General features: G+C 38.9%; 1 protein-coding gene across 4 annotated transcripts in view; it reads right to left on the minus strand.

The window, feature by feature from the left end:
- Nucleotides 1-18,909, minus strand: part of TPC1 (two pore channel 1) — a 122,420-nt gene that overhangs the window by 50,388 nt on the left and 53,123 nt on the right. For all 4 annotated transcript variants that reach the window (XM_010658654.3, XM_059740889.1, XM_010658655.3 and 1 more), the window contains 3 exon segments: nt 13,159-13,231; nt 9,220-9,285; nt 8,964-9,107 (listed from right to left, as the gene is read on the minus strand). In XM_010658654.3, coding sequence (XP_010656956.1) covers nt 8,964-9,107; nt 9,220-9,285; nt 13,159-13,231 — 283 coding nt within the window.

The following is an 18,909-nucleotide window of genomic DNA, read 5'->3' on the forward strand; positions in this document are numbered from 1 at the left end:
GAAGCCCCTTCCCCTAAATTCTTCTTACGAAGCCTTGGAAATCGACGAGAAAAGAGAGGGCTTGCACTTAATTACAAAAACCTTATAAAAAAATTATTAGAAGGATGAGAAGTCTTCCCAACAATTACAAAAACCTTATAAAAAAATTATTAGATACCTTCACTATACAAGGAGGCTTATAAAAAAAGGTTAAATCCATATCAGAATATACAAAAAGGTTACCCATATTCATATCACAGTATAAAACTCCATATTCTTCGTTACCTAATTGTCCCCTATTTTTTCTTTGTCTTAAGAGTTTTGGGTGTATATGCTTTATTCATAATTTTTTTTCCAAATAAAGAAAGCTTGATCCTTAATCCATCAAACTTGTGTTTCTTAGATACTTTAAAACTTAGAAAGGATAAGTGTTTTTTTTGTTGTGTCTCATAAATAATTTGTTGGTGTTGATATGACTTTCTTCGAGACCGCCCTTCTGGTCGTGTTTCACACTTAGATAATGGATTGTTTTGACTTGAGTTTGTTCTTTCCCCTGTTGTTATTTTTTTTTTTTTTTTATCAGAAACGAAGAAAAATATATTAATAGAAGAAAAGATACAGGAGAAAGAAAAGATACAAAAGAAAGAGAAGAAACCAAGGGAAGGATGAGAAGTCCTTCCTACACAAATTGAACAAAAGAGAAAACTCCCACAATAGAAATCTAAAAATAAAGAGAGACCCCAACATTCTCCAACTTTTGAAGCGCAAACCGCAATCCAGTTGAGTTGTAAAACATTTAGACGAACTCCTCTAAAAGCTGCAGTACAAGAAGCCCATAGAGAGGAATAGAACATAATCAAATCCCATAACATCTCTTTCGTTCTCCACTTATCCTCAAAGATCCTATTGTTTCTCTCTTGTCACACCATCCAAACCAAAGTAAGGCAAGCGATTTGCCAAAGTGTCTTGCCTCTTAATGAGTTCCCCAAACCTTTAAAAGCAATAACCAACATGTCCTCAAAACTCCTTGGAGGGACCCAAACCAACCCTGCTAGATTGAACAACTTGTGCCAGAGTCCAATGGTAACAGGACAATGAAGAAAAAGGTGGTCAATCGACTCTCCATTTCCTTTGCAAAGAATGCACCATTGAGGACAGAGGGGATTTGTAGGGTCTTCTCAATTGCAACTTATCATTGGTGTTTACCTTCCCATGTGCTACTAACCGAGCGAGGGCCTTAACCTTTGAAAGGGCTTTTGAACTCCACAAAAACTTGACCGAAAGGAACAAGGTAGGATTTGAGACTTTTGACAAGGCCAAGAAAAAAGATTTCACTGAAAACAAGCCTGACGATGACAAAGACCATGCTCTTGAATCTGCCAAAGAATGAGAGAAAAACACTGAACTAAGGGAGAATATTAATCTCTGAAGGAGATCAATTTCTGAATTAGTAAGATTGTGGCGAAAATTAAAATTCCAAGACAGTGGAAAGGAATTGCCAAGGACATTTGAGACAGTGAGGTTTTTCACAAAAATAACTCTATAAAGATCAGCAAATTGAGAGCACAAAGTTTGGTTACCCCACCAAAGATCTCCCCAAAAACGAATTCTCTCCCCATTGCCCACCACTAGGTGGACAAAAGGGGAAAAAACCTGGAAAACTTGAGCAATAGCCTTCCAAGGACATCTGTGTGACCATCTAACCACCATGTTGGCGTCCCATCGATTAGGATGTGTCCCATATATACTTGTAATAACCTTATGCCAAAGACCACTTCTTTCTCTAGGGAACCTCCAAAGCCATTTCCCTAAAAGAGCAATATTTCTCAGAGAAATCTTCCCAAAACCCAAACCTCCCAACTCCTTCGGTCTACTAACAACATCCCATCTGATAAGATGATCTTTCTTCCCTTCCCCCGTCCCAGACAAAAGAAAATCCCTTTGCATCTTCTCAATCTTTGAAGCTATTGATGCTGGGATTTTAAAGAGGGAGAGGAAGTAGCTAGGAATGTGAGACAGACAAGACTGAATTAAAGTAATCCTCTCTCCCAAAGACAAAAAGGCCTTTTTCCAACCATCCAACCTCCTCGAAATTTTCTCAACCACCGGATCCCAAAAGCCTATTGTCTTTGGGTTCCCTCCCAATGGAAGGCCTAGATAAGGCAAAGGTCACTCTGACATTCTGCAATAAAAAACCGAGGCAAACTAGACAACAGCTCCTGCCTAGTGTTAATACCTGAAATGGTGTTTTTTTCTAAGTTGATTTTTAAACCAAATACTTGCCCAAAAACCAAAAGGATAATCTTGAGGTTTTGAAGATGTTCCAGAGAGGCTTTAAAGAAAAAGATGGTGTCACCTGCAAATTGTAACAAAGACACTCTAGTCCTATCCCTCCCCACAAAGAAACCCTCAGTTAGCCCAGTTTCCTCTGCTCTGATCATCAACCTACTTAGAACATCTGCCACTAAAGTAAAAAGGAAAGGAGAAATGCGGTCTCCTTGTCTCAAACCTCTAGAGGCCTTAACCCAACCCTTTGCATTCCCATTAACTAGGATTGCAAAACTTGATGAAAATAAACAACCCCTTATCCAATATCTCCATTTCTGGCTGAACCCTTTCCTTTGTAGCACATGATCTAAAAAGCCCTAATCCACATGATCATAGGCCTTCTCAAAATCGATTTTGAAGACTACCCCTTCCTCCCCTGATCTTCTTTTCTCATCCACCACTTCATTGGCTATCAACACAGCGTCCAAAATATGTCTCCCTTCAACAAAGGCTCCTTGAGAGCCAGAGATTGTTTTATGAAGAACTTTGCGTAAACGCCCTGTAAGACCTTAGCAATTATCTTATATAAACTTGTAACCAAGCTAATAGGTCTACAATTTGAGATTTTAAAAGTTTGGCTTTTCTTAGGCACCATAGCAATGAAGGTCGCATTTGTACTTTGATTTATTACCCCATTGGTGTGGAACTCAAGAAACACCCTCATAAGATCTTCTTTTATCACATCCCAACACTCTCGATAAACTGCAATAGTAAAACCATCAGGACCAGAGGCTTTTTCCTTATTCAATTGGAAAACTGCCATTCGTACCTCCTCTTCAGAAAAAGGTCTATCCAGCCAAACTGCACTCTCTCCAGAAATAGGGACCCAATCAATTCCTTCAACCCTCCAAGAATCACCTTCAGGTTTGGAATAGTTTCCCAAAGAAATTTACAATCTCCTCAGAAATGACCTTAATGTTGCTTAAAGTCTCCCCCCTCTCAGAAATTAGAGACTTAATGAACTTCTTGTTTCTCCTTCTAGTGGTCATTCTATGAAAGAACTTAGAGTTGCAATCCCCTTCTTTAATCCACTTGACCCTAGATTTTTGTCTCCATTGAACCTCTTCCTTTAACAACAAATCCTCTAGCTCCCTTCTTCTTAAGGTCCTTTCTGATACCAAATCAAGATTCAAATTCCCTTCTTGTTCAATTAGATCAATTCTACCTAAGTCCGAAAGAATGAACTTTTTTCGTCTCTCTTAAATCTCCAAAGGCCACTATATTCCAATCTTTCAACTTTGATTTAACAAACTTTAATTTCCTCATGAACTTGTGACCTTCCCAACCTTCAACTGTACACTCTTGCCACCAATCTCTAAACTTCTCCTTAAACTCAGGATGGAACAACCACATATTCTCAAACCTAAAAGGAGTTGGACCCATTTTAAAGAATTAGTTTCCAAACAAATTGGGCTATGATCTGAGGTCCATCTAGGAAGCGCCTCTTGAAAACTTTGAGAGAAAAAGGAATCCCACTCAGAAGAAAACAAAAACCTATCCAATCTCTTGCAAATATGAACAACTTGCATGTTTGACCAAGTAAAAGCCACATTCCTTAGAGGGGGATCCATCAAACCACTCTCCCTTATAAACTCGTCAAAACACCTCATGTTGAATGTTAACCTAGAATCGCCCATCTTCTCAAAGATCCTCCTGATAACATTAAAATCCCCTCCTACACACCACCTTGGGAAGGTCGGACCATACAGGTCTTGAAGCTCCAACCAAAAGTCCTTCCTCCACAAAGGCTTATTTGGGCCATACACTTAAGTTAACCAAAAAGACCCTTCCTCACCAGAGTTCAACTTCACAGTTATAGAGAAAGATCCTAACGCCTTCTCTGTACACTTCAACTTATTTGAATCCCACAAAATCACAATCCCCCTGAAGCCCCACAAGCAGGAAGAGCAGCCCACCCCATGCTTAGCCTTTCCAGACACTACTCACAAACCTCCTGTCCCAAATTTATCTCTTTGTTTCCTGAAGCATCACAACATCTAGACTTTGAGTACTTAAAAACCTTCTGACAGTCCTCATTTTCTTCTTGGAACCTAATCCTTTTGTATTCCAACTTAAGATCTTCATGTAAACAAAAACAACCCAGTACAACCAACAACCAAACCTAATCCTCTCTTCGGGTTCCAGAGTCATTTTTCCTCTTCCTTCTGAAATATACCTTATCTGCAGAAAGAGTACTCTTGCTCTCTACTTCCGCACCTTTTCCATTATCTCTAACAATTCTAATCCTCAAACTCTCCAAAACCGACTGAACCTTGACCAACTTCCTAGGTGTGAGTCCCTCAACTTGAAAACCTTCCAACGGGAGGGTGGGAGGTTCTGGCTTTGGGGACGAAGCCTTGCCTGAGACACAAAGCTCCTCTGGGTTACTGAGTGATTCTCTAAGGAAATGACAGTCTTTAAAATTTCGATTAGAGGTTTCTAGGGGAAACGCCACATCTTCAGAACAGGACACGCCAACACAACGACTGAGCTCAACAACAGGAGAATTCGAAAAGGGACCACACTGAGAGGTAAAGCTTGACTCCAACGGAATAAAAAAAAAACTGACATCAAGAAGGAAGAACAGAAGAAACAAAGGAGTCGGGAAGAAAATTTGGATGAAAAGCCCCAACCAAAGAAAGACCCTGCTCAGAGAAAGCTGCTCGGAGAAAGCTGAGAAAGGAGGACGCACCTTGTTTACCAAATTGCAACACGAAATCCCTTCTCCCTCTGTCTCCCCGGTGAAATCTTGGGAGGTTTTTGAAATAAGAGAAAGAACACCCTTATTGGAGACTGATCTGCCTCGAAGAATGGCTCGATTTGCTTCCGATGAGCCACCCCCATCTAGGTTACGCTTCGGGACAGAAGGCGATACTTTTAGTCTCAGCGGCCAACTTCTCGCTTTGCGCCTTGCAGAGACTGAGGGGCCTTTTAGCTTTGACAACTCTTGAAGATGAACTATCGGCATTACCTCCTTTGCAAAGGACCCTAAGCGTTGGAGCTTTGAGGACAAAGGCATTGCTGGGCCACCATTAGAAGAACCTGCTTCTGTTTCGTGGACTGGACCTGCAAGAGGCCCAAAACTCTTCGCCCCAAACTGGGCCTTAGTAGAACGGGCTTTAAAAAAGGCGTCTGGTTTTGTTGGCCCGAAAACGCTTCCCGCCGTTGGGTCCAAAAGACTCCCTCCCCTTCCTTTCTCCGCTTTGGAAACCGAATTTGAATTTGAAGAACGAGCACGAGAACGATGACGAGGCCTCCAGTTGTGGCACTCATTGTCCCTAGCAGTAGCTCGTAGCCCCTCAGCGTTCTTTGGCCTTTGAAATACGGAACTTCCCGCTGACATCAACTCGTCCTTGCTGCGAGTTGACTCAGGCCTAAGAAGGTCGTCTCCTTCAGCTTCTCCGGTGACTGAAACTGCAACCGTAAATGACCAGGCTCCACCTTCCACCTCTAGCAGCTCTGGTAGCACGACATTTGGAAGCATCTCCACCCACAACTTTACCTTTGACAAGTCTACAAGCTTCAGAGATTCCCTTGCCACTTTCGTTACCTTCCCTCATTTCTGCAAAATGTATCTCAGCTGAACCTCATCCCACAGATGAAAAGCAAGGCCTCTTAGTTCTAACCAACCCCTTCTAAATTTTCCAAAAACAACAGAGTTTTCTTTTGGCGACCATCTCCTCAGAGCAACAGTCCCTCCTCTCACTGTTAAACTCCCTTGATCTTGAAACCAATTAGCTCTCCTTGCAAAATCCACGAAAAAACACCCCTTGTAATCGGAAATAGGGGTTACAGACACCATTCCTTTCGTACCCATCATCCTCGCAATAGTTTTTCCTACATCGAACCAATCTAGTATTTTTCCTTTACTTTCACAAATTACAGCTCTTGCCCATTTTCCAACTGGCATCAAAGCTCCGTTCCTAGGTCCTTCCTCTGCAACCACATTTGCATAGGACCGCCCTCCTCTGTACATTCCCTTGCTCACCTGAGACTCTTTAAACATCTCCTTCGAGGCTCTTACAGCTTGATCAGACAAGTCTTGGACTGAAGAAATCGTCTTCCTAAGGGTTTCCCACCCAACCCTCAGGAACAACTAGAACTAGAGGTTTTCTCTTTGTAACGATTTCTATAATTTTCATAAATCTCCCTCTACTATTGAAACAAATCTCCATCAAATGAGTCCTAGTCTTGCCCCTCATCTTTCGAATAAAACCCCTGGAAGCCTCCAACTCCACAACTTTCTTCAAATGCTCCAACAACCAATCCAACTCCTTTCCAAAACCTAACGAAACAACAAAACCTCGACTTCTGTCTGTTATTGAAATCCACGTTCCCCTATTGAAGCCTTCAAACTTTACCTAGAAAGCCTTTCTCTCCACTTCAAAAAACTGATTTCGAATCATTTTTCACCTAATGTTCCCTAATCTTCCCCTGTTGTTATTGATACTTCCTTATTTGGGATTGGAAAACCATTGCAAGGGTATAGGAAAAGAATAACAAGAGAAGGGAAGTAGATCAAGCTCAACCTTAGTCTTTTTTCCAAACTCTTTAGTGGATGATCCTATAACATTGTGTATTCCAATTCCCTTCGTTCTTGATTCTTATTAAGCTCAAGAGAGGTCAACAAGGTTGTTTTTGCCATTTTTTTACTCAATTCTGTGTCTTGAAATAAACTTTCACCTACTCTTTGATCTTTTGCCCATGTTTTGTCTTCTATTTATATCTCTTAGTCTTATCAAGAAGCTTTACATCATCCTAGGTGGAAGAAATCCATGGAGAATGAGATGAATGCTTTCTTGAACAGAGGTACTTGGGAGCCATTGAGTTGCCTCGAGAGACAAATTTTGTTGGTTGTTTGTGGGTTTTTGCCATTAAATACCATCTAGATACAATGGTTGAAGGCTTAGTTAGGTGCAAAGGGGTATACTCAAACTTATAATGTGGATTATTTAAAAACCTTCTTTCCTGTTGTTCGTTTTAATTTAGCATGCATTGTAATTTCCTTGAGAACTAATTTTGGGTGGAGTTTACATGAAGTAGATGTGAAGAATGCATTATTGTATGATAATTTTGGAAAGAAAGTATATATGAATAAGTCACATGGATTTGTTGCTCGGAGGGGATGAAATTAGAGTCTGCAAATTAAATAACTAAATGAGGTATTACTTGATAAATTGAGTTGTGTCCTTCCATGATTTGTTGCAGAAGATGTAATTCTAACATTGTTATTATTCTCAAGAGCGAAACTATCATTGTAGCACTCATTAAATATGTGGAAGATATTGTTGTCTCTAGTGGTGATGTTGCAAACATTGAAGAAGTGGAAAGTCACATTAAAAAGTGTTTTTGAATGAAAGATCTTGGGTTGTTCTAAATTTCTAATACTTCATGGACATTGAAATTAGAAATGGTAGAGGTGAGATTTTTTTATCCGAAAGAGAATATATATATGATTTGCTAACTGAAACTGACATGTTACAAAGTAAAGTCAGTTGAAACCCTTATAGAGCAAAATGTGAAGCTTAATGGAGATGATAGCCCCATGTTTCCATATGAAGTAGATATTAGAGTTTAGTGGGTATGGTTTATTTATTTGATAGTTACCAAACTTGATGTTACCATCTTTGTTAGTACAATTCATAAAAGCACCCAAGTAGACACATTACAAAGCAGTGTGCAGTATCTAAGATATCTCAAAGGTATCATAGATATAGAAGTTGTCTATAAAGAAGGTCTGACTCTATCCTTGATGTTGTGAGCTTTTCATATGCAGATTAGGCATTTGGAGTTAAAAGCAAAATATGGTAGTGAGATCTAGTGTAAAGTAGAATACAGGGCTATGATTCATAGACAATAGCCCAATGTTTTATGAGAGGACCAAGCACACTGAGGTTGATTATTTTACCAGCAAAATTGTAATGAGCAAGAAAGTGGTAACTTCATACATTAAGTTTGAAAATTCATTAGGAGGTATTTTTAATAAAGCTTTTAGAAAAGAATCTTTTTCTTACTAAAGCCTTAGATTGAGACTTTGAGAGCGAGTGTTAACAGGTCATTGGTAATAAGCATTGGTAATAAGTTTATCCAGTAAGCTAAATCTTACTGGATAAACTTATATATATATATATATAGTTTGCATTATTTTCTTAATGAATAAGAGGATTTCATTGTTTCCTCTCAAAGAACAAACTTCAGAATCTCACTAAGAATTTCTAGAAGCCTAACCTAAAAGAGCATATAATGGAACCCCAAATCTTAATCTCAGTCCTAAGCCTACAAGACCCACTTACACTTATGTTCCAACAATCCCAAGCTCCACACCCAACCCCTTTCCCCTCCAAAACCTAAAAACCTATGCATTCACCCAATAACACCAACAGAAATACTTATTACCATTTCTAACTCTTGACTTAAGTTGAAACATGCAGTGATAAAAATGAATGAGTTCAATATCAGAAGACATGGCTTGATAAAGAATAGCATCTAAAACTCATTTCAGCATTAATAAATGCAAGAATCACCAAGCACTGACATTGTTCAAGAGAGATGTCTAAAACAAGAACTCATGCGAACTTAAATTTACTATATAAAATGAATTCCACATGTTGGTATGTGTAGCACCTTGAAAGAATAAAGCCAAATACATATCATACCGTTGTTTCAATAATAACAGCAACTAGATTCAGTACAAGGATGACAGCTATCATGTTTCCAAATATGGAGCTTCGAACAAAAGCTTTCAACTTTTCACATGCTGGTGAATGATAAAATGATGGATATCTTTCAAACCAAGATTGCTGCAAGTAGAAAGCACAATATAAAAAATGCTCTCTAAAATTCTACATCTTTCATTGTAAACAAGTTGTAAAAGATCTATAAAATCTCATGTCTATGGAAATTTTTACTTACAGAATCCTCCTTCTGGAAACTGAGAGTGATGGCATTGCAAAGGTCAAAAAACTCATCCAAATTAATCTGTAAGTGCACAATCAGATAGGATAGGAAATCCAAAAACACTTGGTTAATAAATGATAGAAATTGAATAATTTCTTTTAATAAACGGCTAATTTAAGTTAGAAAGAAGTAGGAAACTAGCAAAAAAAAAAAGTCAGTAAAAAACACATAATATAAAAAAAGTTGCTAACAAATATAAGCACGAGTATCAAATCAAACCAAAAATAGATTGGCACAGAACTTAATTTTATTGATACGAGTAAATGAATACAATTGATATATGTGTGTGTGTATATATATATATATATATATGTATGTATGTATGTATAGAGAGAGAGAGAGAGAGAGGCTTTACAAACATATAAGACTAGGATTTATTGTGGTTATCCTAATTTGAATAGGAAACTAATTTAAAATAGGAGATAACTATCCCTGATTTGTAGGCCTACTAACCACACTTATCACAAGCAATTCTCCTAAAAAATAGCTCCTAAAACAATCAAACATTTTTACACACCCCCTTAAGTTAGTTCGGAGATATCAATCAAACCCAACTTGTTAATTAGAAACTCAAGAGTGTTGGGATGTGATAAAAAAAGGCCTTTTGAGTGTTTGTTGAGTTCCATAGTAATAGGATAATAAATCAAAACACCAATGTCACTTTTATTGCCTTTGTGCCAAAAAAAAGTGAATCAACCAAAATTTCAGATTTTAGACCTATTAGCTCGGTTACAAGTTTATATAAAATTATAGTTAAGGTCTCACCAGGGCGCTTAAGAAGAGTGCTTAATGAAACAATTTACCTATCTCAAAGAGCCTTTGTTGAGGGGAGACAAATTTTGGATGTGGTGTTGATTACCAATGAAATGGTGGATGAGAAAAGGAGGTCAGGGGAGGAAGGGGTGGTTTTAAAAATTGACTTCGAAAAGGCCTACGACCATGTGGATTGGGGATTTTTGGACCATGTGCTTGAAAGGAAAGGTTTTAGCACTAAATGGAGATCTTGGATGAGGAGCATTTTCAACGAGTTTTGCATTCTTAGTTAATGGAAGTACCAAAGGTTGGGTTAAGGCTACTAGAAGATTAAGACAAGGAGACCCTCTTTCTCATTTCCTTTTTACCATTATAGCAGATGCCCCCAACAGGATGATGACTAAACAGGAGGACAAGGGTCTACTTGAGGGTTTCATAGTTGGTAGGGGTAGGACTAGCAAATGACACCATTTTCTTCTCTAAAGCTCCTCTAAAATTCTGCAAAACCTCAAGCTAATTCTTTTGGTTTTTGGGCAATTATCAAGATTGAAAATAAATTTAGAGAAAAGCACTTTGTCCGGTATAAATGAAAGCCAAGAGTTGACTTCCAGTTTGGCATCGATTCTTGAATGTAGAGTTTCAAAGTGGTCACTGTCTTATTTAAGTCTTCCTTTAGGAGGGAATTCCAAGACATTAGGATTTTGGGACTTAGTGGTTGATCGAATTTCGAGGAGGTTGGATGAGTGGAAGAAGGCTTTCTTGTCTTTGGGAGGGAGGATAACCTTAATTCAATCTTATTTGTCTCACATCTCTAACTATTTCCTCTCTTTTTTCAAGATCCCAGCATCAATAGCCTTAAAGATTGAGAAAATGCAAAAGAATTTCTTGTGATATGGGATTGGGGAAGGGAAGAGAGATCATCTTATCAATTGGAATGTAGTGGGTAGACCAAAGGAGTTTAAAGGGCTAGGGATAGGGAAAATGTCCTTGAGAAATTGTGCTCTCTAAGGGAAATGGCTTTGGAGGTCCCTGAGGAAAAGTTGTGGTTTGTGGCATCAAGTGATCTCGAACATTTATGGGACACATACTAATGGATGGGACACCAACATTGTGGTTAAATGGCCACATACATGTCTTTGGAAGGCTATTACTCAAGTCTTTCAAGACTTTTCCCCCATACACCTGTTTTGTGGTAGGGAATAGGGAGAGAATTTGAGTCTGGGAAGATTGTGCTCACAATTTGCAGATCTTTATAAAGTTATATCAGTGAGGAACCTTACCATCTTAGGCATCCTTGGAAATTGCTACCCATCTTGGAATCTTAATTTTTGACACAATCTCACTAACTTAGAAATTAAATTTCTCGAAAGACTTATGTCTTCACCTAATTCAGTGCACTTGTCTTACTCTACCATAGACTCAAGAGCTTGGTCCTTATCCTCCATTCGTTCATTCTCAATAAAATCTTTTTTCATGGTCTTGTCCAAGCCCTTTAATCCAATTCCATTCTTTCCGGCTAATTTTGTTTAGAAACCAAAACCCCCATCAAAGGTTAAGGCCTTTGCATGGTTAGTGGTTCACTAGAAGGTAAATACCAATGACATGTTACAAGTGAGAAGACCCTACAAATCTCTTAGCCCTTATTAATGAATTTTATGCAAAAGGAATGGAAAATCAATTGATCATCTTTTTATATATTTTCCCAATAATATTAGGGCTTTAGCATAAGCTCTTCAGTGTAGCTAATTTGGATTAGGTTCCACTAAGAAGTATGGGAAATATGATGATTATTTCATTTAGAGGCTTAGGTAATTCAATCAAAGGTAAGACTCTTTGGCATATTGCATGCATCACTATATTGTGGGTGGTGTGGCAAGAGAGAAATTCTAGGATTTTTTAGGAAAAGAGCAAAATGAAAGGAATGTTATGAGATCTTATTCATTTCTACTCCTCTCTTTAGGTTCTTGTACTGTTGCTTTTAGAGGAATTCCATTTATTGTTATTCTACTTGGTTTTCGGTTTGTAATTCGAAAAGGATGGATAACATTTGAGACAATTTGGTGTTGGTTTCTTGAGATATTTTGTATATGCTTTTATTAGTATTTCTCCTTATACAGTGGAGGAGTATACTCTTACTTTGATCAAGTCTTGTACTTTGTGGGAAGGACCTCTCATCCTTCCCTTCAACTTTATTATTATCAATATACATTTTGTTTCTGATAAATAAATAAAAAAATTAGAAACTCAAATCCTGGTTTAGTTTGTCCTTTGATTAATATGTTAGCCACCTGCTCCTTTATTGAAATGAAAGACATGCAAGACAATCCATTTTCCAGCTTTTCTTTTATGAAGAATCAATCAATCTCTCAATGTTTGGTCTTATTGTGTTGTACTAGATCATGAACTATGTGTATCACTACCTTGCTATAACAGAACGGTCTCATAGGAGCCTCTGTCTGTATCTTTAACTCTTTTAAGAGATTTTTTAGACAAAGAAGTTCACACTTTCCATACACTACAGCCTTGAACTCAACTTCTACACCACTACTAGCAACAACGGCTTGCTTCTTACTTCTCCAAATCACAAGGTTTCCCCTAAAACCCCTGGTTGATTTCCTATTACTGTTGAAACTTGTCCACTCAGCATCCATATATTGGCTCACAACACTAGTTGAAAAAGTTATATTTGACCTAATGTGTGACAAATAGATTAACTTACGAACTAACTTTTGATAAACATTCTCTATCAACTATCTATTGTCCCATCAGCCTTGCATTTGATGATAATACCCAACTCCTAGACGACAATTTTAATCTCTTTTTTATATTAATTAAAATATCATAAATAATTCACAAAATATTTGTGTGCATTAGTGTGTAAGTGTAAATAGATACAGAACCAAAAAGACACCCTACTAGAAGGAATATAAAAGACAAATTAACAATGAAAAATAAACTTCTTTGCTCTTTGCTACTTAGGAGAACAAAATTCTTTTCCTAAAATAAGAAACATATTCTCCAACAAAAGGTTTTGATCAATTGGACAACAAGAACTTATTCAGATTTCAGATCAGAATTGATGGCAAAGAGAAAGGATGAACAAAACACTTATCAAACCAAAAGCATGGAAAATGAAAGTACCTTGAAATCATTACTATCATCCAGCTCATCAAATATTAACTCAAAATCTTCTCTTGATATTTTCGGCAAAGACCTAAACAAAATAATTATTACTTTAATATTTACTAGGCCAATGTCACAAGTAAGTCATAGAAGCAGAAAGGGCAGATTAGAAACAACCACCATAATGTGGTAAGAAGTCAAATCTTATTCACAAGTAACCATACATATGAAAATCAAAAAATTCAATGACTTCTGTTACATAGTGTACACTTATTTCAGTTATTTATTTTTCCTTTTTTTTCCTTATTGTATTGTGAGTCCCACTAGCATGTATATATATACCCAAGTCCGATGTGTATTATTAATAGTTTTTAATAACAAAAATTAGGGATTCTCCCATTTCTCTCTTTTCACATGGTATCAGAGCATAGGGAGAAAAAAAAAAACCTAATTACTTCCGGTTTATCCGTGAATCAATTCTAGGAAACCTTTTAGTAACCATATTTCATTCGGTCACCTTTCCCATCTCCTAAAGCTTTCCGGTCAACCATATCGTCGTCAGAAGACCCACACAGCAGGCGACTTTTCCGACAACTCTTCCCAGCGAAGTCCTTTTCTGACACCGACCATACCATCAAGTGCGCAAGAAGGAGATCTTCAAGTTTTTTCAAAGCACCGGAGGGAGAATCTCAGTCACGCACCGGCCACGCGCGTTTCTTCTTCGGCGGCCTAAACCTCACGCGTCAGCGCGTGAGGGCGTGTGGAGCACTTTCCGGCAACGCGCTTCCACCTCTAGCCTTGCCTGACGCCGTCTAGCCACTCTCCATCTGTGTTTGTGCCATCCAAGCCCTGCTAGTGCATTTTTTGGGGTTTTTGTCTCCGCCGGCCCTCTAAACAGCCTTTCCGGCGACCTCCAGTGACTTTCTCTCAACCCCGAGCCCTGCACGTGTCTTAGGAAGTGTTCTTCTACCCTTCCAATAGTGCCACATTTGTTTTTCTTTACTATTCGGTCTCTCATAGCCGCGGATCCTCGGTTTTTCTTCTTTCAGCCGCAATTCGAAGCCCTATTAGGGCTCACTTCGATCTAAACATATTTCGTTCTCCAAATAAGTAGATATGGCTACTAAAAGTTCCATTTTTTCCTCTGTTATATCTGGATCTCCTATGATTACTTCGGAGAAATTGGTTGGCAGTAAAAATTATCTGTCTTGGTTTGCCTCTGTGGAGCTTTGGTTTATGGGTTAAGGTTATGAGGATCACCTTGTTACGCAGGAGACGGATATCCCTGAGGTTAACAGAGTACAATGGAGGAAGATAGATGCACAGTTATGTAGTGTGTTATGGCAATCAGTTGATCCTAAGATTCTGCTTCATCTTCGGGCCTACAAAACATGTTTTAAATTTTGGAATCAGGCGAAAGGGCTATACACGAATAATATCCAACGTCTTTATAAGGTGGCTTCTTCTATTGTCAATGTCAGACAACAAGACATGTATTTATCTACTTATATTAGCCAGATTGCCTCTCTTAAGGAGAAATTCTTCACCGTGATGCCTCTTACTACTAATGTTGGGGATCACGAACACAGATTGACAAGTTCTTCATGGTTCTTACACTTATTGGCCTCCATCCAGATCTTGAGACCATCCGCGATCAAATTCTTGGCAGTTCCTTCTTTCCATCCTTGGATGATGTGTTTGCTCGCCTCCTCCGTATCTCCTCCACTCAGACTTTGCCATCTGATAACACTTCAGATTCTTCTGTATTAGTTTCTCAAACTAACTCTCAAGGAGGACGCAATGGTAACCGAGGTAGAGGTCAACGTCCTCATTGCACCTATTGCAATAAGCTTGACCACACTCGTGATCGGTGTCATCAGTTACATGGGCGGTCTCCCCACACTGCCCACGTGGCCCAGTCATCTAATCCTTAGCCGCCGCAGCCTCCGAGCTCCTCCACATCTCAGGGTATTTCCCTCACTGACAGTGAGTATGATGACTATCTCCGCTATCAGGCCACCAAGTCAGCTTCTGTTACTTCTGTTGCCCAGACTGGTAATGCTTCTGCTTGTCTTACCCACACATCTTCTCTTGGACCTTGGATTCTAGATTCTAGCGCTTTTGATCACATATCTGGTAATAAGGATCTTTTCTCTTCTATTACTACTACCTCTGCCTTACCCACTGTTACCTTAGCTAATGGTTCTCAAACTGTGGCTAAAGGCATTGGTTTGGCACATCCTCTCCCTTCTCTACCCCTCACTTCTGTCCTTTATACTCCCGAGTGTTCCTTTAATCGTATCTCCATCAGCAAAATCACTCGTACTGTTAACTGCTCTATTACTTTTTCTGATAAATTTGTGACCTTGCAGGACCGGAGTACGGGGAAGACGATTGGCATAGGACGTGAGTCTCAAGGCCTCTATCACCTCACCTTGCCTTCAACTCTTGCAGTTTGAATTTCCACTGATACTCCCCTCCTCATCCACAGTTGCCTGGGCCACCCTAGTCTATCCAAGTTCCAGAAAATGGTCCCTCGTTTTTCATCTTTGTCGTCGCTTGCGTGTGAGTCCTGTCAGCTTGGGAAACATGCTCGTGTCTCGTTCCCTAAGCGTTTGAATAATCGGACAAAGTCTCATTTTGAACTTGTCCACACTGATGTTTGGGGTCCTTGTCGGACTACATCTACTTTACGATTTCAGTATTTTGTCACTTTCATTGATGACTATTCTCGATGTACTTGGTTATTTTTAATGAAAAATCGAGCTATGTTATTCTCTATTTTCCAGAAATTTTATGTTGAAATCCAAACCCAGTTCAATATTTCTATTCGTGTGTTACGCAGTGACAATGCCAGGGAATATTTTTCTGCACCATTTACTTCATTTATGTCCCAACATGGGATCCTTCAGCAGTCTTCTTGTGCTCATACTCCTCAACAAAATGGGGGAGCTGAACGTAAGAATCGACATCTTGTTGAGACAGCTCGTACTCTCCTCCTCCATAGTAATGTTCCTTTTTGTTTTTGAGGGAACGCTGTTCTTCCAACATGTTATTTGATTAATCGTATGCCCTCATCTGTATTACACGATCAGACTCCTCATTCCCTTCTTTTCCCTGACCAACCACTTTATTTCCTTCCTCCTCGTGTTTTTGGTTGTACTCGCTTTATTCATATTCTCATTCCTGGACAGGACAAACTTTCTGCCAGAGCCACAAAATGCATCTTCTTGGGATATTCCAAACTTCAAAAGGGTTATCGTTGTTATTCCTCTGACACTCATCGCTACTTTCTCTCCGCTGATGTCACTTTCTTTGAGGACTCACCGTTCTTCTCCACCTCTGAGTCTCTTCCTGTTTCTGAAGTCTTACCCCTTCCCATTATCTCCCCACCTGATGCAGTGCCTTCTCGCCTACTTCAGGTTTATCATCGCCGTCATCGTGTCACTGTTCCTCCTTCTTTGGCCGAGGTACCTACTGACTCACTTCCTATCCCTTCGGCTTCTCCTGCCCCAGCTTTGCCTCTTTCTGCTGACTTACCCATTGCTCTTCGGAAAGGTAATCTATCTACTCATAATCCTCATCCCATTTACAATTTTTTGAGTTACCATCAATTATCTTCACCCTATTCTGCATTTGTTTCTGCTATATCTTCTGTTTCTCTTCCCAAGAGCACCCCTGAGGCTCTTTCCCATCCAGGCTGGCGACAGGCAATGGTAGATGAAATGGCTGCTTTACACTCCAATGGCACTTGGGATCTTGTTGTTTTACCCTCTAGTAAATCTACAGTTGGTTGTCGTTGGGTCTACACAGTTAAGGTTGGCCCTGATGGTCAAGTTGATCGCCTTAAGGCCCGCTTAGTTGCTAAAGGCTATACTCAGGTTTATGGTTCTGATTATGGTGACACTTTCTCTCCTGTTGCCAAGATAGCTTCTGTTCATCTATAGCTCTCCATGGCTGCTATGCGTTCTTGGTCTCTTTATCAGTTAGATATTAAAAATGTTTTCCTTCATGGGGATCTTGTTGAGGAAGTTTATATGGAGCAACCACCTGGTTTTGTTGCTCAGGAGGAGTCTGGTTTAGTGTGCAGATTATGCCGTTTTCTATATGGCTTGAAACAATCTCCTTGAGTGTGGTTTAGCCGTTTTAGTTCTGTTGTTCAGGAGTTTGGCATGTTCCGCAGTACAGTAGACCATTCCGTTTTCTATCATCATAACTCTTCGGGGCATTGTATTTATCTGGTAGTTTGTGTGGACGACATCGTCATTATAGGCAGTGATCAGAATGGTATCCAAAAACTAAAACAACACCTTTTTACCCACTTTCAGGCTAAAGACTTGGGGAAACTCAAGTATTTCTTAGGGATTGAGATAGCTCAATCCAGTTCCGATGTGGTTCTTTCCCAAAGGAAGTATGCTTTAGACATCTTGGAAGAAACCAGTATGTTAGACTGTAAACCAGTAGACATTCATATGGATCCAAATGTCAAACTTATACCAGGACAGGGGGAGCCTTTAGGAGATCCTGGGAGATATCGGCGACTTGTAGGTAAATTGAACTACCTCACCATTACTCGTCCAGACATTTCTTTTCATGTAAGTGTTGTTAGTCAATTTCTACAGTCACCATGTGAAAGCCATTGGGATGTTGTAATCCGCATTCTTCGATATATCAAAAGCACACCAGGCCAAGGTGTGTTGTACGAGAACAGAGGTCATACTTAGGTTGTTGGTTACACAAATGCAGATTGGGCTGGCTCACCTACAGATAGACGTTCCACTTCCGGGTATTGTGTTTTTATTAGAGGTAACCTAATATCCTGGAAGAGTAAGAAACAAGATGTAGTGGCCAGATCTAGTGCTGAAGTCGAGTATCGAGCTATGACTCTGGCAACATGTGAACTCATATAGCTGAAACATCTTCTTCGAGAGTTGAGATTTGGAAATGATGAACATATGAAGCTCATTTGTAACAACCAAGCCGCTTTGCATATTGCATCCAATTTAGTCTTCCATGAAAAGACCAAACACATTGAAGTTGACTGTCACTTCATTAGAGAGAAAATCGCATCAGGATGTGTGACGACTAGTTTTGTCAATTCAAATGATCAACTAGCAGATATTTTTACTAAATCTCTCAGAGGTCCTAGAATTAAATACATTTGTAACAAGCTTGGTGCATATAACATATATGCTCCAGCTTGAGGAGGAGTGTTAGATAGTGTACAGTTATTTCAGTTATTTACTTTTCATTTTTTTTCCTTATTGTATTGTGGGTCCCACTAGCATGTATATATATACCCTAGTCCAATGTGTATTATTAATAGTTTTTAATAACAAAAATTATGGATTCTCCCTTTTCTCTCTTTTCACAAATTCTTTACATATGCAAGGAGATAGGTAATATCCTATTGTTTACTTAGCATTACTATATTTTATTTAGTTGACAATTTTGTTCATTTCTTACTAATTTGATGTAACTTACTTCCTTGGGTCTTATTCGTATCAAGATAACTTCGAACTTCATCAAATTCAAATTTGGGTTGTTCGGAGTCCTAAAAAATTTAAAGTATGTATTTATGGTTGGTAAAGTCTTTGGAATGACTAATAAAAGAAATTAGGATGGGAAATACTTTGTGTTTCCTAATTTGGTTTCTACCATCTTTTTAATTCCAAAAATCATTTTTGGTAAGTTTTACAATTGTGTTTATCTCTAAAATTGGTGTTTGATTCTAAAAATGATTTTTGGAATGTTTTAAAATTAAGAAAC

The sequence above is a fragment of the Vitis vinifera genome, chromosome 12 (assembly GCF_030704535.1).
Source record: "Vitis vinifera cultivar Pinot Noir 40024 chromosome 12, ASM3070453v1".
NCBI classification, from domain to species: domain Eukaryota; kingdom Viridiplantae; phylum Streptophyta; class Magnoliopsida; order Vitales; family Vitaceae; genus Vitis; species Vitis vinifera.